This window comes from Amblyomma mixtum, chromosome 2 (assembly GCF_055824585.1).
Source record: "Amblyomma mixtum isolate Tamu chromosome 2, ASM5582458v1, whole genome shotgun sequence".
Classification (NCBI taxonomy): Eukaryota; Metazoa; Arthropoda; class Arachnida; order Ixodida; family Ixodidae; genus Amblyomma; species Amblyomma mixtum.
The window spans coordinates 220,789,455-220,814,919 of NC_143013.1; the positions used below are offsets into that span (position 1 = coordinate 220,789,455).

The following is a 25,465-nucleotide window of genomic DNA, read 5'->3' on the forward strand; positions in this document are numbered from 1 at the left end:
TGCGGACGGATGCGATGTGTTAGTGCGCGCCATCCGCCATCCCTTGTCGACTCTAATGGCGTATTCCAATCGTCGATCCGGAGTAAGCTTTCTTGCAGCCCGAAACCGATGAACACGCTTCAATGGGCGATTCAGATATAGATCAAAAGTTCTAATTGGACCGAGACCGGGTCACTAGAGATTTTGCTCCTTCACGGATTCAGAGAGCTGCTCCGGATCACCGACTGGAATACGGCATTAGAAAAACTTGCCAACCGTCTTTTTGGTTTTCACTCGTTTCACTGCCGCAGGTGTAATAAGTAGCCAAAATATGCCAGTCTTGGGGACTTGGCGCAGAACGCAAGGGGCAAATTAAAGGCGCATCTCCGTTGCCGCGACCATTTCACGGACGACAGTTACTGTAACCAGATGACCAGCAAGCTCCACTTGTAGACCATGCCAACGGTAAAAGTCTACAACGCACGTGGACAGATGCCACGCACATAGGTGTAATCTATGTGGATGCGCGTAAAACTTTTCGTGCACATTTCTCTCATTGATGTTGTAAGTGTACCTCCAGGGGCTCAATATATGCTAATGAAAGACAACGAAAAAACGTACTGAGCCGTCGAAGTTTATTTCAGGGACTACAGTTAAGACTGAAACCCTTCGCAACGTTAAGTCTGTCGATGCGTAGACGCAAGCAACACAGCACGACGCGATCGTTGTTTTTTCATGGTGAAAAAATATTTCCCTGCCATTATCTAACCAACACCTGCATTTGTTAGAGGCTGGTGCACAGAAAAAAGGGCTTAAACGGCCTTCATCAAGAGCGAAGCAAAAAATTCGCAGTGGCTCAGCTCTGGTTAAGCCTGGATATACAAGCGAAAAGCTGCAGTTATGCTTTGTTTGACGTCATGGCTGTCCCAGTTCACGCACAATGCGCTGGGAGCACCACGATAACGGTGTAGGCAAACGCGTTATATAGCCCTCCTTCCACATGCGTAGTAACTGTGGTAAACACGCGGCTGCAAGTAGCGTCATACGAGGAAGCCGAGCGCGCGCCGATGCACACTGGGTGAACACGCGCAGAGCGCGCGAACGACGGCGAAGGTCGACCAACCACCTGCGTCTCTCCAGTGACGGCACGCAGCGAACTCGCGCATACGCAGCTGTGGCTAAAATTGGTCACGGCGCATGCCAGACCCGGTGTTGATGAGCCTAGTGAAGCTTTTCGCTTCAACTGAGCATTTTCACTGAGCATTTGTGGCATATGGCTAAAACATGTAGAAGGGTGGTTGGTTCGAATCCCACCTAATTCAGAGCAATCTACTTTTCACCGCAATTACTTCGCCTCCAGAACGGTAGCACCAATTGTCTTTCATTGTGCCGGTCATTGCATTAACGGAGCAAGGTATAGGTATATACAGGGAAGCACGAGTGTGATCCCACTGGGGTGTGTTTGAATTACCTTTGCGAGGTCATATAGTTGTAGCATCACGTCTCTGTCGAATAGGCCTTATTCGGCCACACCGCCGGTCAAAGCCGACGCCGGTGTTTCTGCGACACGTGGCATTTAACACTGGCACATTAGAATAAAAGGAGATCATGAATCACTTTCAGTTGCAGAAAAAAAAGGCGTATTAAGCACAATTTCAGCAACCAAAGAGCGTCAGTCGACCGTGCCCTCTCACCTATAACTCTCAGCATATGCCACTGGAAGCAGCATTCCGCCATTTTTCGAACGCACCGGCCGTTACCATAAAGACGATACAACGCTCTAGTATGATTTCCTCCGGCCGCTAAGAGAGGAAATTGCGATGACGTTTGGATCGGCTAGAAAATGGTTGATATGCGAAGTTTCCTTCCGCTGGATCGGGTACGAGACAACCTCTCCCAATACTCTCACCACCAAGCGCATCAGACACAGGCAGCCGTGCAAGCGTTTAAACGTCGGCGAGGGGATGGAACAACTATCGCGTCGCGCGTGAAACATACACCGGCGAACCGCACGTCTTGCGTAAAATATTGTGCTTTCAGATTGCTGCAAACTTTTACCTACGGACTAGCTTCTTTTGAGATTCCACAAAGCCTCATCAGCCTGACTACGCCCATTGCTGGACGGACGCCTCTCCCCTACCTCTCCAATTAACCCTGTCGTGTGCGAGTTGCGGCCAGCCTATCCCCGCAAACATCTTAATGTCATCCGCCCACCTACCTCTGCCACCCCCGCTACGTTTGCACTCTCTTGGAATCCACTCCGTTACCCTTAAGTACCATAGGGTATCTTGCCTTTGCATTACATGCCCTGGCCAAGCCCATTTCTTCCTCTTGATTTCGACTAGGATGTCATTAACCCGCGTTTGTTCCCTGGCCCACTCCGCCCTCTTCCTGTATCTTAACGTTAAACATGTCATTTTCCTTTCCATAGCTCGCTCCATACCGCACTTCTAAAGCCAACCGATAGTTCATGTACACGTACAGCACCGATTTGTGGATCACCTCCCCACTTCGTATTGCGAAGAAATCTTAGTATTGACCTTGTCCTCCCGTCTGTGCTATATACAACACGCAAGATCTCTGCTCATTTTACGCCTAAACAACTTAACGACTTAAACAATACACTGTAGACAAGTCATAATTTTTATTTTTAGCTGTTGCTGCACTTGTTTTATGTAACTCAGTTTTTCTCATAATTCCCGGCAAACGCAGAGAGAACGGCCGAATGCATTAGTGATAGCATCCAGTGCTATCTTTATCTATTACAAAAGTTACGCTCTCATGTGTTTACGTTAAAATAAAAATGATAGGAGTAACGTTAAGGGACAGGAAGAGGGCACAGTGGGTTAGAGAATAAACGCGGGTTAATGACATCCTAGTCGAAACCAAGAGGAAGAAATTACCAGAAGGCTTCGCTTGGTTAAGCATGGCTGATTGCGAAAGCAATAACACCTGGGTGCGCTTGGTTCTGCTGGTAGTTCGACATGGTTTCCCGTACAGTGAAACTCTGGCCACGACTTGGTTTTGCTAATATGGTTACTCGTATGGATTCACTCTGGACACAACATGGGTCTACTGTAAATGTACTTTATTTATTCCGATGAACACGCTTTGGTGATCCGTAAAGAAATGGCTTTTGGTCTGTACCCGCACCAGCAGCAAGCCGGCGTGCTCGCCATTCTGCAACATACGCACGTTGCTTCGACAACCGTTGTTCCCTTCGTCTGTTTCTTCGGCACGGCGCCGTCGCTTGGCCGCGGCACACCGTTCCAGCATCGCCTTGTACGCATCCTCCGCATAGCACAGCACTGCGAGGAGTACAGCCGCAGCCCCGTTTTATCCGTCTAGCGAGCGCCCTCACTCGGCAGCTGCGCCGGAGCGAAGGATGAGCCTCCATCGATGAGACGAGTTGGGCCCCCAGCTCTCCTTGACGTCACGCTGTCACGTGGTAGCGCGCCGCAGCTCCGCCGGAGCGAAGGATGAGGCTCCATCGATGAGACGAGTTGGGCCCCCAGCTTTCCTCTTGTCGTGACGTCACGCGGTCACGTGGTAGCGCGCCGCAGCTACGCCGGAGCGAAGGATGAACTTCCATCGATGGCAGAAAAGTGCAAGCAGTATTGCTTTCGCAATAAAATGGGCTTGGGCAGGGCATGCAGTGCGAAGGCAAGTTAATCGCTGGTCCTTAAGGGTAACGGAGTGGATTCCAAGAGAAGGCAAGCGCGGCAGGGGGCGACAGAATGTTAGGTGGGCGGATGAGATTAAGAGTTTGTGAGGACATGGTGGGCGCAGCTGGCGAAGGACAGGGTTAACTGCAGAGACGTGGGAGAGGCTTTTGCCCTGCAGTGGGCGTAGTCGTGATGATGTAAGTTTAGGTTGTCCGTTTTCTTGTTTCCCCTTTGTTCATTTCTTCTAGATGTTCTTGCTCAAACTAGGTCTTTTATAAAACTAGTCTTCTTTGTATCTGTATTCACAAGGAACGTGTATATTTGCTTTTCATTCTGCGCAGCATGCATGTATATTTCTTATAGCTGGTATCGCGTTCATATTAGGTCATTTTATTTTTTTCTCATCTAACCTAGGCGTCAAAATTGCTCCAACAAATCGGGTGACTGGACCTAGTGAAGCTGTAGTTCAGCAGCTTCTTGCCTCGTTCACGATTCCTGAGCTGTGTATGCATAAGTTAATATTTAGTACGTGGCGGTTGCTTCTAGAGACCGGCCACGCGATGGCCTCGAGAAAAGAGATACTTGCTCATTAAGCTGAATCTGGGAACTGATCTTCCACCAAGGCTGCCGGCACCCATGTAGCAGCATCTCAAGATATTTCTAAGAGTGAAATCTACTACCAACGAGTGAAGTACAGTTGCACGTAGCCACCATAACATGCACCACTATTCCCTAGTGATGAGCTTAAGTCTACGGAGACCTATTACAGCCTTTTAGGCGTACTTATTCTTTACGATGATTCAAAGTGTGGACATTTCTCAAATATGTTTTGGTCGAATATTGTGTGCAAAGCTACTTGGTGAGTTAGTTATATGGGGTTTTATGGTGCATAAGCAACTATGGCTATCATGCGCCAAACACAAGGTTAGATGATGTTATGTCAACAAAGCTACTTGGAGTAGTCCTTTTGTTTCTGCAAAACTGCAAAGTCACCATCTGTACCTAATCAAGGGCTTATGCCACCTTAAATGCATACTCCACTAATGACATTCGAACAGTGACGACGGCCGGTACAGGACTCCTCTACAAGTTAGCGCTCCAAAAGTTTTCAGTAGAATAAAACACGCGGGGCATCACAGCACGCTTCATACTCGCTTTAATTCTCATTGCCATGCGGTCTTGATAACTTGCACGTCTGACCACAGTGTATTCGTAAGAGGGCAACCGCCAACGCTACTTTCCAGAAGACGCTACGCATCTTTCCGTGAAGACGTCGACTTTACACAAACGGTAATGCTAAACACAGAAGTAATGTTTTCGACTGCTTCCTATGCATCTGAAACGCGAATACTGAAAACTAGCTACTCCCACAATACAGAACGCATTTATTCTAATCACAAAAAAGGCACTGGTAAGGAATTTCAAAAGCAGAAGGCGTGTGAGGAAGACCACATAGGACGGCGGCCGCAGGCTTCCTGTCATGCGCGAAACCAGCCAGGTCAGTCACAGATAAAACTAAAAAGTTTGACTTCAACTCGTCTGTGCATAGGCGGAGAAAAACAGAATGAAGAAAGAGTGACAGACGTGGTAAATAGAGGCGGCGTCTTTGAAACACTGATCACAGCATTCGTCACCACGCGAGCGCGACATCGCACTCGTACAGCAAAAAGACGTGCTGGTTGCTGGTGGTTTATAATTGTACGGCGAGGGACGGAACATAGACGAAGACAATAAAAAATGGCCCAGTTTATGAACATCGATCATAAGATAGTTTTTCAGCGGCACTCTTCACTGTGCAAGAGCCTTCCGATTTAGTGCCCACGGTCTAACTGTGAAACACGCTGCCATAGCCACCGCTGTCTTCCCCTTCATCATCAGTGTTCCGCTCAGTTTGCGCCTTAGAGTCTGCTTTCACCTATGGAGCAGTTCGCCGTGGGCTCGGACTTCTCTAATGCTTGCTTCCACTTTGTTCTTTCTGCTCGCCGCGGGTCGAGTCCTTGCGCCGCGGTGATGAGCGCGAGGCGGCCGAATGTCGAGCGTCCGACGACCTCCTTGATTTCTGCCCTTGCCCGGAGACGAGGATGAACTCCAGACTGACGCGGCGCGTATCCGGGAGCTTGTTGACAGCGATGACGCCTCCGCCAAAGGCAATGGCGCTGGAAAGGAGTATGAGCATCGCTAGCCGCGCCGTCGTGGTTCCGAAGATGCTGAACATGCTCGTGATGGCCAACGCCGATGCCCAGTGGAAGGCGCACACGCTGCCGAACTCGAAGCCCTTCCCGCGCAGCGGTGACAACTCGGCAGCGAGGCACCAGGGAGCGGGACCGAGTCCGGCGGAGAAGCCGACGATGAAGACCATCTGCGACCGGCCATGCACGTAGCACCGTCAGTGCACAAAAATATTTCCATAATAGACACTGAACACCACGTACTACATACTTGTACTGCCAAGAGTTGCTGAGTAACCATAAAAGAGCGGGATTTCCCTTATAAAAATGGTCTATAGACTTTCTATAGACTTTTTATAGACTCTATAGCCATCCTATAGACTTTCATTTTTGTCTATAGACAGTCTATAGAAAATCTATAGACAAAAGTCTATAGCTGCTTCAATTTCCTTTTGTCTATAGACGGTCTATAGACTCTCTATAGACTAAGGTCTATAGCTGCTTCAATTTCCTTTTGTCTATAGACGGTCTATAGACTCTCTATAGACTAAGGTCTATAGCTGCTTCAATTTCCTTTTGTCTATAGACGGTCTATAGACTCTCTATAGACTAAGGTCTATAGCTGCTTCAATTTCCTTTTGTCTATAGACGGTCTATAGACTCTCTATAGACTAAGGTCTATAGCTGTCTCAATTTCCTTTTGTCTATAGACGGTCTATAGACTCTCTATAGACTGAAGTCTATAACTACCTCCATTTCCTTTTGTCTATAGACTGTCTATAGACACTTTATAGACTAAAGTCTATAGCTGGCTCAATTTCCTTTTGTCTGTAGATGGTCTATAGACTCTCTATAGACTAAGGTCTATAGCTGTCTCAATTTTCTTTTGTCTATAGACGTTCTATAGACTCTCTATAGACTGAAGTCTATAATTACCTCCATTTCCTTTCGTCTATAGACGGTCTATAGACTCGCTATAGCCTAAGGTCTATAGCTGCCCAATTTCCTCTTGTCTATAGACTCTCTATAGACTAATGTCTATAACTGCTTCAATTTCCTTTCGTCTAAAGACGGTCTATAGACTCGCTATAGACTAAGGTCTATAGCTGCCTCAATTTTCTTTTGTCTATAGACTGTCTATAGACTAAAGTCTACAACTGCTTCAATTTCCTTTTGTCTATAGACGGTCTATAGACTCTGTATAGACTAAGGTCTATAGCTGCCACAATTTCTTTTCGTCTATAGACGGACTATAGACTCTCTGTAGACCAAGGTCTATAGCTGCCTCAATTTCTTTTTGTCTATAGACTGTCTATTGACTAAGGTCTATAGATGCCTCAATTCGCTTTCGTCTATAGACGGTCTATAGACTCTCTAGACTACGGTCTATAGCTGCTTCAATTTCCTTTCGTCTATAGACGATCTATAGACTCTCTATAGACAACAGTCTACAACTACCTCAATTTCCTTTCTTCTATAGACTGTACACTATAGGTAGTCTACTGTCTATAGACCAGTCTATAACAATCCTAATTTTATCTAACAATGTTCGATACACTGACTTTCGACTAAGTCCAGAACAATGTCGATTTCTTTTTGCACTGCATGCTGAGGGGACCTGCATCTGGTGACCGCAGCTATGTCGGGAGTCCTCCACCTCCTTCGCTATTACGGAAATTAAAAAGTATTGCGTGAGGACATTACAACACCCTCCTGTATATTGTTTTCAGGAGCCTTGACAAGCTCCTTTTCGTTATACCGTGACGTATATTGTCAATATATTTAAATATTTAATGCTAACAAGTAAGCCGAGGAAAGGCAGCCGTTCTTGAAGTAAGGGCGCCCGTAAACTGTTCTAAATCGAACGAATACGCTGTCCCTTAAATGAATCGCTCGACTCAATTCCATTCCATCTTTCGATCGTTACTGTCCAACGCGCTGAAATCAGAAACATTTCATCAACTGTTCTACATTTCTCTTTAAAACGTCCTGAAAATAAAGGGGGAAAGACGGGTGTGAGAATTCAAGGAAGCGCCCATCCCTTAGAAACACCTTAGAATAGTCTCAAAGAGCCTGGTCCTCTGTGCGATTAACATATCTGCCATTTATACCTTTGCAGTTTGTATTCACATGAATAAGTGCTGCGACGCAATAATCACAAAGCCAGTATTTTTTTCGTTCCTACCCTTGCACCTGTTGCTTCGGTGCCTATGGCACGCTGATGTCACGCAGATCAGTTTTCTAAACACGAACACATGCAAAAACGACGTTATGCTATGCAACTTCATAATTATTATTTGAGAATTGTACCACACACTATTCGGTGGGAGATGCGGCGCGTATACGGACAAGAAGTTAGATTTCGGTTTTGTTTTCACGAAAACAATAAAATTTTTATAGGGTAAGCGAAGAATTTAAGCTTATAAACCAATTGCCTTCTGTGGTCGTGGATATCCGATCAAGCTGCACACGGCAAGAGTGCGAGCAATAAAGATACGACCGTGAAATGGGTTTCTGTTTCACGTTTTACCATTTTACCGCGAGACGAAGGAAAATCATTCGGGCTGCAAACAACCCTGTGCGTGGCTGCAGCAATGGCGTTAGCGTGTTTCTGGCGGGTTGCGTTTTCTTCAAAATCCAGCTTCATCGTCCTCCTACGGTAAGTCTACACGTTTATATTTTATTCATTTGGTCTCCTAAACCACTCTAAGCAGAGCTGTGTGTGGAGAACAGATTTTGCGCGCAGTGACAAACGTCCTATCTTCGTTTCTAAGGCGGAAGCCATCGGGTTCTCGACTAATGCCGCTTATCTCTGTGCCGCTGTCTTTACTAACGCGCGGAAAGGCAGTCTGTGCGATGCCCTTGATGATAAGCCGCTCCTCGCGGGCTGTCTACTAGATTTTTCGTGTTTCAAGGTAGATGCGCGGCCAGAAATGTCGTTTAGCCTGTGAATGACGGCCGAAATGGAACTGTGCGTTAGTTAGCGCCGTGTGAGCCGACAACGTACTTACTTACACTCTCGTTCTGTGGTGGATTACATTTATTTTCTAATCATTGTGTTATCGCCTGTCTGGACCATGGAGTGCTGTTCTTTTTGAGGTGTGCATTGCTTGCTACGTATGGACGCTCGCTCGGTGCGCGTCGTGGACGCCGACGTTTCAGCAAAGGTGTATTGTAACGCTATAGACTGGAGCGCGAGACTTTTGTCAAAGTTGTAGTCAAGCGGCGCTGGGGGAATGCTTGTAGTGTGATGGGTAAATAAAATTCGTTGCCTGCGCGAATGGCCGGCGTGCTAAAATACCGCCAAGAACCCACGAGCTCCATCCCATCTCCCCTTCGTTGCACACGTATGGATTCGTCCGTGTCTGTCATCGGAGCCGTTGGCCGCCGCCGCTGGCTTGCGGGCACTTCATATTAAAGCTGGGTAAAGGTCGGCTCGACAAGAGGTGGCTTACATTTCGTTCCGAGTGGTTCGTTCATGAATCCCGCTCACGCGTGCACAGATTTCTCGAATACCAATTGCGCTAGAGGCAAAGTATGTGCTTCTGATTTAAGACTTCTACGTTACGAAAGCGCCGATGTGACTCGCCGCTTATTTACGCCTAAAATTAAATTAAGCTCTCGTGTTATTATAGCTGCGCCTTTTGAAGGCGTTAATTGTTTCATTGAAATACTTCCTACTTTGAGCACGTTCAATGCTTTCGCTGATTTTTCTAGCAGCGTTGGGTTAGGCTACCTCCCTGCAAGAAACACACCTCTTTACTTCGTTGTTGGGGCTGCACTTGAAGGAAAAACTAAGTGAATTTCCGTCGCTATTTTATCGTGACAATAATTTGTTGTCTCAACCTCGCGACTGCTTTTGAAACGGCGCAGCTGCAGCCTCTGTGTACTGTATAGTTTTCTGAATAATGAGCGCGGCATGGAAGCGCTGCAACCCGTTTGTTTCTAAGAGTGCGCGCAGATGTATGAGTATGCTGTTCCGTCTTTGTGCTTCAAGCTATAGGCGCAAATCTGTGGTGAACTGGTTGCTTCTGCCTGCTGGTTATGTATAGCTTGTGCCCGTTTGAGTATCGGCTTACGTACACCCGGCGAAATCTTTAACTGGCTCTGAGAGGGAGAAAGGAATTTTAATGAGGGAAAGGTGGAGAGGTCGGCCGGTGGTAACATGGCCCTGGCCTGCTACTCCACACTGGTGTTGCATCGCTAACTGCACCTTGTAAAAAGGTGCCTTTTGGCTACACTGCTGGCCTATTCATATTGTAATTTGACGCGTGAGATGGCATTTCATAGTTTCTTTTTGTTAATATAATGTTTGAGTGGAGTACTTGCGTGTTTACATCAAAGTTATCAGAAATATTCATCGTCTGCCACTACGAAGAGCCGAAACAAGTGGAATACGCAGCAGTGATTCTGGTGGCGCATTTGCACTTAATCTGGGTGAACGACTTGTCCGCCATGAAAGGAGTGGTACCTTACCCAGAGGATGAGGTCATGTGGACCAGATCCATTGCTGCGTATGCCGCTTGTTTCAGCTGTTCGTAGTGGCAGACGAATGTTTCTGATAACGTTGATCTAAACACGCAAGTACTACACTCAAACATTATATGAACAAAAAGGAACCATGAAATGACATTTCACTCGTGAAATTGCAGCATGAATATGCCAGCAGTGTAGCCGAAAGGCGCCTTTTTTACCAGGTGCATTTAGCGATGCAACACCCGAGCCAGTTAAAAATTTGGCCAGGTGTACCAGGCTTCACGCAGGGTATTTTGAAGCGCTTCTTCTATAGCAGTTATAAGAATATATGCTGCAATATTCTCCTTTTTGGATCCCTGTGTAAGCTGCACTGAATCTGTATTTTATGGAGGTGGCATTCTTAGCAGCTACTTGCGAGTCAATGCAGATATGTGGCACAATTGTTCGAAGTCTTCTATTACAAATAATGTAAAACGATTGCCATACAGAGATCAGTATTGGCTGTAACAGTATTGCCATACAGAAATCAGTATCAGTACTGGATTCCGAGTAGAGTGCTCCACGGATTATGGGTCTTTGTTACAATGTTTTATGACGACACTTATAATCTGTCGTGTATTTACTGAAATGATTGAGCCGGCGTGTTAGCTCAGTGGCTATCATGTTCGCCTGGCGACCTGAAAGATGCAGGTTCGAATCCGGCCTAGGCGGTCGCATTTTAATAGAGGCAAAATGCTAAAGGCCTGTGTGCTCTGCACAGGTGGCCGAAATTATTCCGCAGCCTTTCACTTCAGCGTCTCGTAGCCTGTGTCGCCTTGGGTCTTTGAACCCCATAAAACCAAACCAAAAGATCAAGATTGCCTTTCTAGAATGGCATAGCCAGGATATCCCTTGCATTGTAAAGCACATGTGTAGAGATGGAATGGGAATTTTTTTTCAGTTCCTCTGTTATTTTTTCCTTTGTGCTGTACAGGTGAATATGCCCAGATGATTGACTGCAGACAAGAGGCTGCAAGAATGCTTCTGAGGAAACTAGCTGGACTGTTACTTTCAACATTTATGTTACTGTGGTGCATTGTTATGGTCCATGTAATGCATATTCCCAGCCTGGATAGCTTGGAAATAAAACTAACTTTGTAAGTATATTGATTGTGTTATTTGTGAACTCTGTCTGGTGACCGTTTTCAACGGTTGTAGACTGTCTATAGGCAGTTTATAGATAATGGTCTACTAATAGTTTAGTAGACAGAGGTCTATAGACCGTCTATAGACAATGATCTATAGCACTGCCAGGCCACACACCTATGGAATGTCTATAGACAGTCTATAGACATATGTCTACTGGACCAGTAGACTTTTGTCTGTAGACTGTCTATAGACAGTAATCTACAGGAAGTCTATGGACATAAGTCTATAGGTCGTCTATAGTCCGTCTATAGACAAGTGTCTAAAGACAACTCTATAGGAAATGTATGACCATAAGTCTATAGATCGTCTATAGACTGTCTATAGACCTCTGTCTATAGACTTCCTATAGACCTATAGACTTTCAGTAGACATTTGTCTATAGACTGTCTATAGACAAAAGTCTACTAAAAGTGTATGGCCATAAATCTATAGACTGTCTATAGACCAGTCTAAAGGATTTGTCTATAGACAGTCTATAGACTTCATAGACTAAAGTCTATAGACAGTCTATGGACTTTCTATAGAAATTTTTATAAGGGTTATTAAGTGAAGCGATTGTGTTCATCGTTAATTTTGAAAAGTGCCTCAACAGTGCACGTAAAAAACAAAAACTCAATGTATTTCTCAATGACTTTGCTACGGTTTTTGTTCGCTTAGTGTTATACCTTGAAATTGCTAACAGTGATCACCAAATTACTTTCAGTTCTGTATGCTTACTGTACCAATATATGACGGAAGCCAACAACCGCCGATACCAAGGGGCATACTTGTTTTTTTTATATGTGATGCTCATCACTGGGAGATAATAAGGTAGCAATTTCAAGTTAATCGATTAGAAAGCATTAGAAAAAACAACCTGCCGTCAGTGGGATCCGAACCCCCGACCACCGAATTCGCCACCCGGTGCCCTGCCAACTGAGCTAGGGTGACAGCTGTTCAAGCTTCTACTTTCGGAGATATTTACGTGTAGTGTAACTTAACCTTGAGTGCTCACCAGCGCCACCCTCGTCCATAGTGGCGGACGTAGGTATTACCGCGAGTGCCAAGTGAAACGTGACCGAACGGTAAGGGCGGAAGCTGTGCAATAGCCCTCTTGTACAACCGGCTTGTACTGTGAAACATCAAAACAAGTTCACACGGTGCAGGACGCGGGTTGTTAACCAGATTGTTAAATTGGCCAAGCTGGTCGATGTTTTAATAAGCGCGCCAGCGAGCACTGCCGGAATCTGCGAAATAACGAAGGAAGCTTCCTAATGGATCACTGAAAAGCCTGCAGGGATTGCCGTCCGGAGTTCGGGAAAATTATTTTTGTGAGGAGTGGGAAGGACAGATTTGAGAGAGAGGTAGTCGAGGCCTTTTACATCAGGAAAGAAGGGAGCCCTTATAAAAATTTCTATAGAAAGTCCATAGACTGTCTATAGACTTTAGTCTATGAAGTCTATAGTCTGTCTATAGACAAATCCTTTAGACTGGTCTATAGACAGTCTATAGATTTATGGCCATACACTTTTAGTAGACTTTTGTCTATAGACAGTCTATAGACAAATGTCTACTGAAAGTCTATAGATCTATAGGAAGTCTATAGACACAGGTCTATAGACAGTCTATAGACGATCTATAGACTTATGGTCATACATTTCCTATAGAGTTGTCTATAGACCGTCTATAGACACTTGTCTATAGACGACCTATAGACCTATGGCCATAGACTTCCTGTAGATTACTGTCTATAGACAGTCTACAGACAAGTCTGCTGGTCCAGTAGAAATATGTCTATAGACTGTCTATAAACATTCCACAGGTGTGTGGCCTGGCAGTGCATAGACCATTGTCTATAGACAGTCTATAGACCTCTGTCTACTAAACTATTAGTAGACCATTATCTATAAACTGCCTATAGACAGTCTACAACCGTTGAAAAAGGTCAGCAGAGAGAGTTCACAAATGACACAATCAATATACTTACAAATTTAGTTTTATTTCCAAGCTATCCAGGCTGGGAATATGCAATACATGGACCATAAGAATGCACCACAGTAACATAAATGTTGAAAGTAACAGTCCGGCTAGTTTCCTCAGAAGCATTCTTGCGGCCTGTTGTATGCAGTCAATCATCCGGGCATGTTCACCTGTACAGCACAAAGGAAAAAAATTACAGAGGAACTGAAAAAAAATTACCATTCCATCTCTACACGTGCTTTACAATGCAAGGCATATCCTGGCTATGCCATTCTAGAAAGGCAATCTTGATCTTTTGGTTTGGTTTTATGCGGTTCAAAGACCCAAGGCGACACAGGCTACGAGACGCTGAAGTGAAAGGCTGCGGAATAATTTCGGCCTCCTATGCAGAGTACAGAGGCCTTTAGCATTTTGCCTCTATTAAAATGGGACCACCTAGGCCGGAATCGAACCTGCATCTTTCAGGTCGCCAGACGAACATGATAGCCACTGAGCTATTATGCCGGCGCATTCATTTCAGTAAATACACGACAGATTATAAGTGTCTTCATAAAACATTGTGACAAAGACCCATAATCCCTGGAGCACTCTACTCTGAATCCAGTCCTGATACTGATTTCTGTATGGCAATCCTTTTACATTATTTGTAACAGAATACTTCGAACAATTGTGCCACATATCTGCATTGACTCGCAAGGAGCTGTTAAGAATGCCACCCCCATAAAATACAGATTCAGTGCACCTTACACAGGGATCCAAAAAGGAGAATATTGCAGCATTTATTCTTATAACCGCTATAGAAGAAGCGCTTCAAAATACCCTGCGTGAAGCCTGGTATACCCGGCCAAATTTTTGACTGGCTTGGGTGTTGCATCGCTAAATGCACCTTGTAAAAAACGTGCCTTTCGGCTACACTGATTGCATATTCATGCTGTAATTTGACGAGTGAAATGTCATTTCGTGGTTCCTTTTTGTTCATATAATGTTTAATGCAGTACTTGCGTGTTTAGATCAACGTTATCAGAAATATTCGTCTGCCACTACGAACAGCCGAAACAAGCGGCAGACGCAGCAATGAATCTGGTCCATATGGCCTCATCCTCTGGGTAAACTACCACTCCTTTCATGGCGGACAAGTCGTTTACCCAGAGTAAGTGCAAATGCGCCACCAGAAACATTCCTGCGTATCTCGCTTGTTTCGGCTGTTCGTAGCGGCAGACGATGAATATTTCTGATAACTTTGATCTAAACACGCAAGTACTCCACTCAAACGTTATATTAACAGAAAGAAACTATGAAATGCCATCTCACGTGTCAAATTACAACATGAATATGCCAGCAGTGTAGCCAAAAGGCACCTTTTTTACAAGGTGCATTTATCGATGCAACCCCAGAGCCAGTTAAAGATTTGGTCGGGTGTACGTAAGCCGATACTCAAACGGGCACAAGCTATACAAAACCAGCAGGCAGAAGCAACCAGTTGACCACAGATTTGCGCCTATAACTTGAAGCACAGAGATGGAACAGCATACTCATACATCTGCGCGCTCTTAGAAACAAGCGGGTTGCAGCGCTTCCATGCCGCGCTCATTATTCAGAAAACTCATACAGCACACAGAGGCTGCAGCTACGCCGTTTCAAAAGCAGTCGCGAGTTTTAGACAACAAATTACTGTCACGATAAAATACGGTCTGAAATTCACTTAGTTTTTCCTTCAAGTGCAGACCCAACAGCGCAGTAAATAGGTGTGTTTCTTGAATTGAGGTAGCCTAACCCAACGCTGCTAGAAAAATCAACTAAAGCATTGAACGCGCTCAAAGTAGGAAGTATTTCAATGAAACAAGTAACACCTTCAACAGGCGCAGCTATAATAACACGAGAGCTTAATTTAATTTTAGGCGCAAATAAGCGGCGAATTACATCGGCGCTTTCGTAGCGTAGCAGTCTGAAATCAGAAACACATACTATGCCTCTCGCGCAAATGGTATTCTAGAAATCTGTGCAAGCGTGAGCGGGATTCATGAACGAACCACTCGGAACGAAATGTAAGCCACCTCTTGTCGAGCCGACCTTTACCCAGCTTTCAAAATGAAGTGCCCGCAGGCCAGCGGCGGCGGCCAACGGCTCTAATGACAGACGTGGAGGAATCCGTACGTGTGCAACGAAGGGGAGACGGGATGGAGCTCGTGGGTTCTTCGCGGTGTTTGAGCACTCGCGCCGGCAATGAATTTTATACCATCACACTATAAGCATTCCTCCAGCGCCGCTTGTCTACAACTTTGACAAACGTCAAGCGCTCCAGTCTGTAGCGTTACAAGACACCTTTGCTGAAACGTCGGCGTCCACGACGCGCACCGAGCGAGCGTCCATACGTAGCAAGAAATGCACACCTCAAAAAGAACAGCACTCCAAGGTCCACACAGGCGATAATACAAAGATTAGAAAATAAATGTAATCCACCACAGAACGAGAGTGTATGTAAGTACGTTTTCGGAGGTGCAAAGTAAATTGAGCTCACACGGCCATGGGCGTCCGGAGGGGGGGGCAAGGGGGGGCGGCTGCACCCCCCTGGAAAATCACTCACTCGAACCGTGAGTGATGGCCGCACGCCAGGGGCGGTGGTGCGCTCAGTCAAAAGGGTAAAAGCAGCCCCGCATGGTCACATCTGCGAAATGCCGCGTCCGGGCGTGCATCGTTCCGCCGTTTTCAAACCACGCCATCGTTAGCTCTACTGAAGGGCGACCTGTTCCAGACATACAGCGGCACCGGCGAGCATGTGTTTCGAGCCGCCTTGAGATGGGTGTCTGTTTCTTTGATCTCTAGAGAGATAGCGACACGGAGGCAGACAGTGCACGGGGCATCTTGTTTTCGCCTATCGTTACGCCGGTCACCGATGAATTCTTAAGGAGGGAAGGTAAAATCAGCCGTGTCCACCCCCGCTTTGTCGGGCTGCTCAGGGGCAAGCGGGCGATGAGTTGGCGCCGCCGCCGCTCGCTGTCTCCTCCGATCCACGGGTAGCGCAGTTCGGTAGAAGCGCCGCTTTCAGAATCTCCGGCAAAGGGGATTAGCTGCTTTTGTTCACGGCGACGCAGTCTCCCGAGGCGCCCCCACACCAGCGTTCTTTGCGTCTTCTGCGAAAACCAGCGCCTTTGGTCAACGCAGCCCGATGGCGCCTGCCTGGCTCGCCTGTCACCTCTGGCTGGGCCTCAAATCACAACAGCGCCCATGTACTGTGCGTGTCAGTGCATGGTAAAGAGACCCAGGTGGTCGACATTACCCGGAACTCTGTACTACTCCATCCCTCATAGCCTGACTCGTTTTGGGGCTCTGAACCCCATAAAAACACAAAAACAAATTTTCCGACTGGAGTGGCGAGTGTCCCTTCCCCTCGGAAGTTGGGCGGCGTTCCTTTCACCCCCAAAGTGCGCATTCGGGGATACTGCGGCAAGTAAGCCCTTGCACGTGTGCGCGCCTCTGTGTTTGTGCTTGGGTGTTTTTAGTGGCCGGTTGTCAGCGAAGCTGAGAACAACCAAGACAGCGGACGAGAAAACGACGAGCGGAGAGCAGTGTGTGTGCGGTTGCTCGACTGTGCGGATGCGCAAGCAAGATGGAGCGAGGTGTATGAAGCTGCGAGCGTGCATTTATCTTGTAAATAAGTTTTCGTTGTATATATAGTCATCTTTTGTTTTCAACGTACGCGTTCAACAGTTTTTCCAATCAATGTGTATGATGAGTGTGCACCGAGAGCGTGTAATGAAGCACAGAAGTGAATTTATCACACGTGTAATTACGCAATTCGCCCAGAAAAATCCGAGGCGCCTACAGTTGCTGTTCAAGGAAGACTGACTGAGTGACTGTAGTTGCGTGTTTGTGAACATATTGTGCTGTGTGCTGGTCATCAATCCGGGTGAGTCGAGAACCCGTATGCAGCAAGACTGAGCACTCTTCTCCACGAAGTGATATAGCATCTTTTTGCATTTTTATTAATTTTAGTTGTTTCTTCGTTGATAAACTCCAATGTACCTCTCCTAGCCGCGCTTTAATTTGCTGTTTGTAATTTTTCTTTCATGTGTGCATTTTGTTTAATTTTTATTTATATATAAATAAATAAATTTACTCCGCAAATAGCGCCTTTCTGCTACGAACATACCCCCCCCCCCCCCCGGGGCACCAACGGGGCCCCCCCCCTGCAAAAAATTCTGCGGACGCCCTGCACACGGCGCTAACTAACGCACAGTTCCATTTCGGCAGTCATTCACAGGCTAAACGACATTTCTGGCCGCGCAACTATACTTGAAACACGAAAAATCTAGTAGACAGCTCGCGAGGAGCGGCTTATCAAGGGCATCGCACAGACTGCCTTTCCGCGCGTTAGTAAAGACAGCGGCACAGAGATAAGCGGCATTAGTCGAGAACCCGACGGCTTCCGCCTTAGAAACGAAGATAGGACGTTTGTAACTGCGCACATAATCTGTTCTGCACACACAGCTCTGCTTAGAGTGGTTTAGGAGACCAAATGAATAAAATATAAACGTATAGACTTACCGTAAGCGGACGATGAAGCTGGATTTTGAAGAAAACGTAATCCGCGAAAAAAACGCCGACGCCACCGACCATCCATGCCACCGACGCAGCCACGCACAGGGTCGTTTGCAGCCCGAATGATTTTCCGCCGTCTCGCGGTAAAACGGTAAAACGTGAAACAGAAACCCATTTCACTGTCGTATCTTTATCGCTCGCACTCTTGCCGTGTGCAGCTTGATCTGATATCCAAGACTGCAGAAGGCAATTGGTTTATAAGCGTAAATTCTTCGCTTACCCTCTAAAAACCTTATTGTTTTCGTGAAAACAGAACCGAAATCTAACTGCTTGACCGTATACGCGCTGCATCTCCCACCGAATAGTATGTGGTACAATTATCACATAATAATTATAATGTTTCATAGAATAACGTCTTTTTAGCGTGTGTTCGTGTTTAGAAAACTGATATGCTCGACATCAGCGTCTCATCGGCTCCGAAGCAACAGGCGTAAGGGTAGGAACGAAAAAATACTGGCTTTGTGATTGTTGCGTCGGTGCACTTGTGATTGTTGCGTCGGTGAATAGAAACTGCAAAGGTATAAATGGGAGATGCTAATCGCACAAAGGACCAGGCTCTTTGAGACTATTCTGAGGTGTTTCTAAGGGATGGGCGCTTCCTTGAATTCTCACACCCGTCTTTCTCTCTTTATTTTCAGCACGTTTTAAAGAGAAATGTAGAAGCGTTGATGAAATGTTTCTGATTTCAGCGCGTTGGACAGTAGCAATCGAAAGATGGAATGGAATTGTGTCGAGCGATTCCTTTAAGGGACAGCGTATTCATTCGATGTAGTACAGTTTGCGGCGCCCTTACTCCAAGAACGGCTGCCTTTCCTCGGCTTACTTGTTAGCATTAAATATTTAATTGTATTGACAATATACGTCACGATATAACGAAATGGAGCTTGTCAAGGCTCCTGAAGACTATATACAGGAGGGTGTTGTAATGTCCTCACGCAATACTTCCTTAATTTCCGTAATAGCGAAGGAGGTGGAGGACACCAGACATAGTTGCGGTCACCAGATGCAGGTCCCCACAGCATGCAGTGCAAAAATAAATTGACATTGTTCTATACTTAGTCGAAAGTCAGTGTATCGAACATTGTTAGATATAATTAGGATTGTCATAGACTGGTCTATAGACAGCAGACTATCTATAGTGTACAGTGTATAGACGAAAGGAAATTGAGGTAGTTGTAGACTGTAGCCTATAGGGAGTCTATAGACCGGCTATAGACGAAAGGAAATTGAAGCAGCTATAGACCGTAGTCTATATAGAGTCTATAGACCGTCTACAGACGAAAGCAAATTGAGGCAGCTATAGACCTCAGTCAATAGACAGTCTATAGACCATCTATAGACGAAAGAAAATTGAGCCAGCTATAGACTTTGGTCTATAGAACGTCTATACACAAAAAGAAATTGAGGCAACTATAGACCTTGGTCTATAGAGAGTCTATAGACCGTCTATAGACAAAAGGAAATTGTGGCAGCTATAGACCTTAGTCTATAGCGAGTCTATAGACCGTCTATAGACGAAAGGAAATTGAAGCAGTTATAGACTTTCGTCTATAGAGAGTCTATAGACAAAAGGAAATTGAGGCAGCTATAGACCTTAGGCTATAGCGACTCTATGGACCGTCTATAGACGAAAGGAAATGAAGGTAGTTATAGACTTCAGTCTATAGGGAGTCTATAGACCGTCTATAGACGAACGGAAATTGAGACAGCTATAGACCTTAGTCTATAGATAGTCTATAGACCGTCTATAGACAAAAGGAAATTGAGCCAGCTATAGACTTTAGTCTACAGAGTGTCTATAGACCGTCTATAGACGAAAGGAAATTGAGGTAGTTATAGACTTAAGTCTATAGAGAATCTATAGGCCGTCTATAGACTAAAGGAAATTGAGGCAGCTATAGACTTTAGTCTATAGAGAGTCTATAGACAGTCTATAGACAAAAGGAAATTGAGACAGCTATAGACTTTAGTCTATAGATTTTCTATAGACTGTCTATAGACTAAAGTAAAAGTCTATAGGATGTCTATAGAGTCTATAAAAAGTCTATAGACAGTCTATAGACCATTTATATAAGGGAGCAGATGCGTCAGCAAGCCATCTATTACGCTTAGCAACGAGGAGTACACCTTTCTAGAAAGTTTTGTGTAGGCTGTTCGTTTTGTTTTGTTGTGCACGCTCTTCCCTTTGGCATTGGGTGCAGTTTTTTGACTATGTGCGGTTGTTTGCGCGGATTCATGTTCTCGTTTTTACACCTTTGACGCTGACCTTGGTCTGAGCTCCGCGTTCATCCTTTTTCATGTTTCTGGTTGTTCATCGGTTATCATTGATATCGCTGCTGGTTGTTCGTTTCCAATTTTTTCTCGTTTTTATACCTTTGACGCTGACTTTGGTCTGAGCTCCGCGTTCATCCTTTTTCATGTTTCTGGTTGGTCATCGGTTATCATTGATATCGCTGCTGGTTGTTCGTTTCCAATTTTTTCTCGTTTTTATACCTTTGACGCTGACTTTGGTCTCAGCTCCGCGTTCATCCTTTTTCATGTTTCTGGTTGGTCATCGGTTATCATTGATATCGCTGCTGGTTGTTCGTTTCCAATTTTTTCTCGTTTTTATACCTTTGACGCTGACTTTGGTCTCAGCTCCGCGTTCATCCTTTTTCATGTTTCTGGTTGTTCATCGGTTATCATTGATATCGCTGCTGGTTGTTCGTTTCCAATTTTTTCTCGTTTTTATACCTTTGACGCTGACTTTGGTCTGAGCTCCGCGTTCATCCTTTTTCATGTTTCTGGTTGGTCATCGGTTATCATTGATATCGCTGCTGGTTGTTCGTTTCCAATTTTTTCTCGTTTTTATACCTTTGACGCTGACTTTGGTCTGAGCTCCGCGTTCATCCTTTTTCATGTTTCTGGTTGTTCATCGGTTATCATTGATATCGCTGCTGGTTGTTCGTTTCCAATTTTTTCTCGTTTTTATACCTTTGACGCTGACTTTGGTCTGAGCTCTGCGTTCATCCTTTTTCATGTTTCTGGTTGGTCATCGGTTATCATTGATATCGCTGCTGGTTGTTCGTTTCCAATTTTTTCTCGTTTTTATACCTTTGACGCTGACTTTGGTCTCAGCTCCGCGTTCATCCTTTTTCATGTTTCTGGTTGGTCATCGGTTATCATTGATATCGCTGCTGGTTGTTCGTTTCCAATTTTTTCTCGTTTTTATACCTTTGACGCTGACTTTGGTCTCAGCTCCGCGTTCATCCTTTTTCATGTTTCTGGTTGGTCATCGGTTATCATTGATATCGCTGCTGGTTGTTCGTTTCCAATTTTTTCTCGTTTTTATACCTTTGACGCTGACTTTGGTCTGAGCTCCGCGTTCATCCTTTTTCATGTTTCTGGTTGTTCATCGGTTATCATTGATATCGCTGCTGGTTGTTCGTTTCCAATTTTTTCTCGTTTTTATACCTTTGACGCTGACTTTGGTCTGAGCTCCGCGTTCATCCTTTTTCATGTTTCTGGTTGGTCATCGGTTATCATTGATATCGCTGCTGGTTGTTCGTTTCCAATTTTTTCTCGTTTTTATACCTTTGACGCTGACTTTGGTCTGAGCTCCGCGTTCATCCTTTTTCATGTTTCTGGTTGTTCATCGGTTATCATTGATATCGCTGCTGGTTGTTCGTTTCCAATTTTTTCTCGTTTTTATACCTTTGACGCTGACTTTGGTCTGAGCTCCGCGTTCATCCTTTTTCATGTTTCTGGTTGGTCATCGGTTATCATTGATATCGCTGCTGGTTGTTCGTTTCCAATTTTTTCTCGTTTTTATACCTTTGACGCTGACTTTGGTCTCAGCTCCGCGTTCATCCTTTTTCATGTTTCTGGTTGGTCATCGGTTATCACTCATGTGGCTCTGGTTGTGCGTTTCCAATTTTTAAGGCTTGCAGTCATCATTCATTTCAACCTTTTTTTTTTGCCTTTGGCACTACTTCGGTCTTAACGCTTCATTCTTCACCTTTTTTCCACGTTTCTTGTTGGTCATCTCGTATCACTCATGCGTTTGTATCGTTTTCGGTGTTTAAGAGTTGCTTGGTCAAGATCGTTTTTGTGTTGTTTGCTATACTTTTGTTGGGTTTTTTTTTCGGATAGCCATGATAGCATGTTACGTGGTTGCTATCGCGCTTCATGAGTTAGATATCTTACAATAATCTGTTCTACTGCTTGTGCGTGATTACACGGATGTTACGGCGTGTTGGCTTACATAAAGGCGGGTTTGTTGCGAAATAAAATTCTGTTGCAAGTTGGCGCTGGTCCTGTCGTGCTTGTCTATCTTTTGTCCACGTTTTTTTGCGCCGTTTTCCTCCTGAATCATGAACCAACTAGCCCAAACTAGAGTTCTTCTTGAGCCCTCTTACGCCACCTATGGAATCAAGACTGCCAGAAGTCTTTATGGCACATGCCAGGGGTAGAGTAAAAGGGCTATCGCACAGCTTCCGCCCTTACCGTCGGTCACGTTTCACGTGGCACTCGTGGTAATACCTAGGTCTGCCACTATGAACGAGGGTGGCGCTGGTGAACACTCAAGGTGGTCACACTGCACGTAAATATCCCCGGAAGTAGAAGTTTGGACAGCAGTCGCCCTAGCTCAGTTGGTAGGGCACCGGACGACAAACTCGGTGGTCGTGGGTACGGATCCCACCGACGGCATGTTTTTTCTAATGCTTTCTAATCAATTAACTTGAAATAATTACCATATTAATCGCCCATCCGTGAAGACAACAAATAAAAACCTACAGCAATAGTTTGGCGTGATCCACAAGCTGCTTTCCCCTTTTCTTCTCGTTCGGACCAAAGCAAGCTCGCAGTAAAATTTGAATAAAAGCTAAATCTATTCGATGTAGTCTAACGCGGCACTTTGCTATAGTTGTTGGGACAAAGCGAAGAGAACAAACAGCGCGGGAGAGGCGGTGTATACATCTCACCGTGTACCGTCCCTCGCGCTGTTTCTCTTCGCTCTTCGGAATCGTTGACCAAAAATAGCCACTGCATTTAAAATCGTGGGAATAATATTTGGTTAAACAGCAGGAAGAGGAAGCGTGCAGATGCACTTTCGGCATGGCGTGACCGGATAAAGCTTCATCGAAGAGTATGTGAGTTGCTCTAGTTCCTGCCAGAACGACATAGTGCAAACCACGCTAAGGGATCAGAACAGAACACCGCTGCAATAAATAAAACGACTGTGGTTGCTTTTAGGTACAGCTTCTTCTCTACGACTCCGTATTTCACTCATGCGTCGCTAATACCACTCATTGGTATCGTACATAAATGTGCAAGTCCACGCACCTTGCAGAATGAGGCGAGCCAAGCCGCGAAGTGCACATCCGCGGACGGGGCCCCGGGCGAGACACCGTAGTACACGCTTGCCAGGGCCATCACACTCCCGGTGCTCACGACAACGGACACGGCCAGTGGCTTCAGCCGGCCCAGGGCGTCTAGCATATGGGCTGCCGTCGCCGTCACCACCAACTGAACCATGCAAAATTAAATTATCATGCACACAACAACGCTACAAAGATTCGACTGCGAGGCTAAAGTCCTACTTGCCAGCGTTCCCGTCCGCAGAAGCGCTAACTTTTAGAGGGTTGACGACGAAGTTCCCCTCACCTTGAATAGATTTAGGAAACTGGGGAAGCATAGTGCGTAACCAAAACAGTTTGTCTGCGTAATTCTGACAGCAGTTTTACGTCCCCTCGTCTATAATCTTCCTTGTCAACGCTCTGCGAGGCACGAAGTTTATTATGTCTTAAAATCATACAAATCATAAAATTGCACTGAGGATGCCTCTGAGTGTAACTTTCAATGACATATCACTTTCAGTCCGTTTCGACCACTGGCTTTGTAGAAAAAAAGTGGTAGCCACTTGCACCAATGACTTCGTAAAAAACTGCAAATGTGGAACATATCTGCGCAGATATCGTCTCGGCGTTAAAAAAACAACTTCTAATAGAACTAAAGTTACTTTACAAACATCATGAGGCAGTTCAGTAATGGAACAGTGCGAAAAGCTCAGACCTTTTTCGGGCGTCGGCCTGTGCACGTGCACTAGTAAAAACGCAGAGAACACCAAGGACGCCTATTCGCGGAAGATAAAAACACGTTGAATTGCTTGTTGGTATAATTCGGTGGCTTTAACCACGCAATTATATGTACTTAGAAGCACCACTGTCCGTTTGTTGAACCAAGTGGGAAAGATCTTCCTTGCTGTCCTGCCACAGACAGAACTCACGACCATCCTTGTGAAAATAAGCACGTTCAACAGTGACAAGGGCCGTTTTCGACCTCAGTTCTCTGAGCACGCTTACGAGAATCCCAGCATATCATATGAAGTTAATATGCTGGCACCGCTGCCCAATTTCTCCCTGTATTGATTTCAGGAAGGAGGAGCAGACTGGTACGGAAGAAACGCAAGGCGCCATGGACATGTAACTCATCTTGTGTACTTTTCGTGTTAAATAAACGGAGCGAACACGCTTCCGATTAAGCAGAAAGGATGACGACCTTAGAGAATACACACGGCAACGCAGCGTGACTGTCTGAAAACGTTGTTTATTCTTGGTACTTGCGGGCATAGCACGCGAAAAGAAAGTCTAAGCTGGCTGGTATGGGCACAGTGCTAAACTTCAATTCGACGTTACTTCAGTGCAGTAATGAGCACCAACTGTACCATCATCACGATAATACGTACGTCCACAGCGGGACAAAGGCTTCTCCCATAGTTCTCAAAATTAACTCGGGCGTCCACCAGCCGCGCCATCCTATCCCTGCAAACGCCCAAATCTTATCCACAAACCTCATGCTGCTTCCTTCTGTTGCGGTTGCCTAGCCTTGAAATCCAGTTCGTTCGTCAAGGTGAATATCGCTTACCTGCTGCCCGTACTCTCGTGCAACTTTCGTTGTGTTCTTCAGGCACAACACATCCTACCAATATACGCCTCCATGTACAGCTCACCACTCACGTGTGTAGAAGCAAGCAAGATGACTCCCTCGTATGATGTGGATGCGATGCCAACGTAGACCGGCCCGCTCCCGAATATGAGGACAGTGTTGATGCCGGAGAACTGCTGGATGACCATTACCAACACGGCCAGCACGTAGTGATTGAGGGGCGTCGGTGTGTTCTTGAAGATGGCCTCTATCTCCTGTGAACGCCGCAAAAGTCACGGTGACTTAGACCTTGCGGAGGGTTGGCCGATGGGGCGAGTGGGTAAGGATCCGCTAGGCTGGGTAGCACGACAAACGCAAAGACGGCAGGAAGTCAAGGAGTACATATGGGCTGCATCGATTAAGCATCCTATTTTGCCAGGTTTATGGGGCTTAAGAAAACCAAATTAGCGCGCCTAGTTTTGAGCGCCTTCGCCTCTTATACATCGTCCTCGCGTAATTCCTGAC

The 25,465-nt window shown here is 45.6% G+C and overlaps 1 protein-coding gene across 1 annotated transcript; it reads right to left on the reverse strand.

Annotated features, from left to right (window-relative positions):
• Positions 1-3,048: 3,048 nt before the first annotated feature.
• LOC149362647 (solute carrier family 2, facilitated glucose transporter member 8-like) lies at positions 3,049-25,167 on the reverse strand. Its single transcript, XM_089573141.1, has 3 exons — positions 25,033-25,167; positions 23,360-23,542; positions 3,049-6,003 (listed from the first exon to the last, which is right to left on the reverse strand). The coding sequence occupies exons 1-3, from the start codon at positions 25,147-25,149 to the stop codon at positions 5,593-5,595; spliced, it is 711 nt and encodes a 236-aa protein (XP_089429267.1). The 5' UTR covers positions 25,150-25,167; the 3' UTR covers positions 3,049-5,592.
• Between the last annotated feature and the right edge of the window lie 298 nt (positions 25,168-25,465).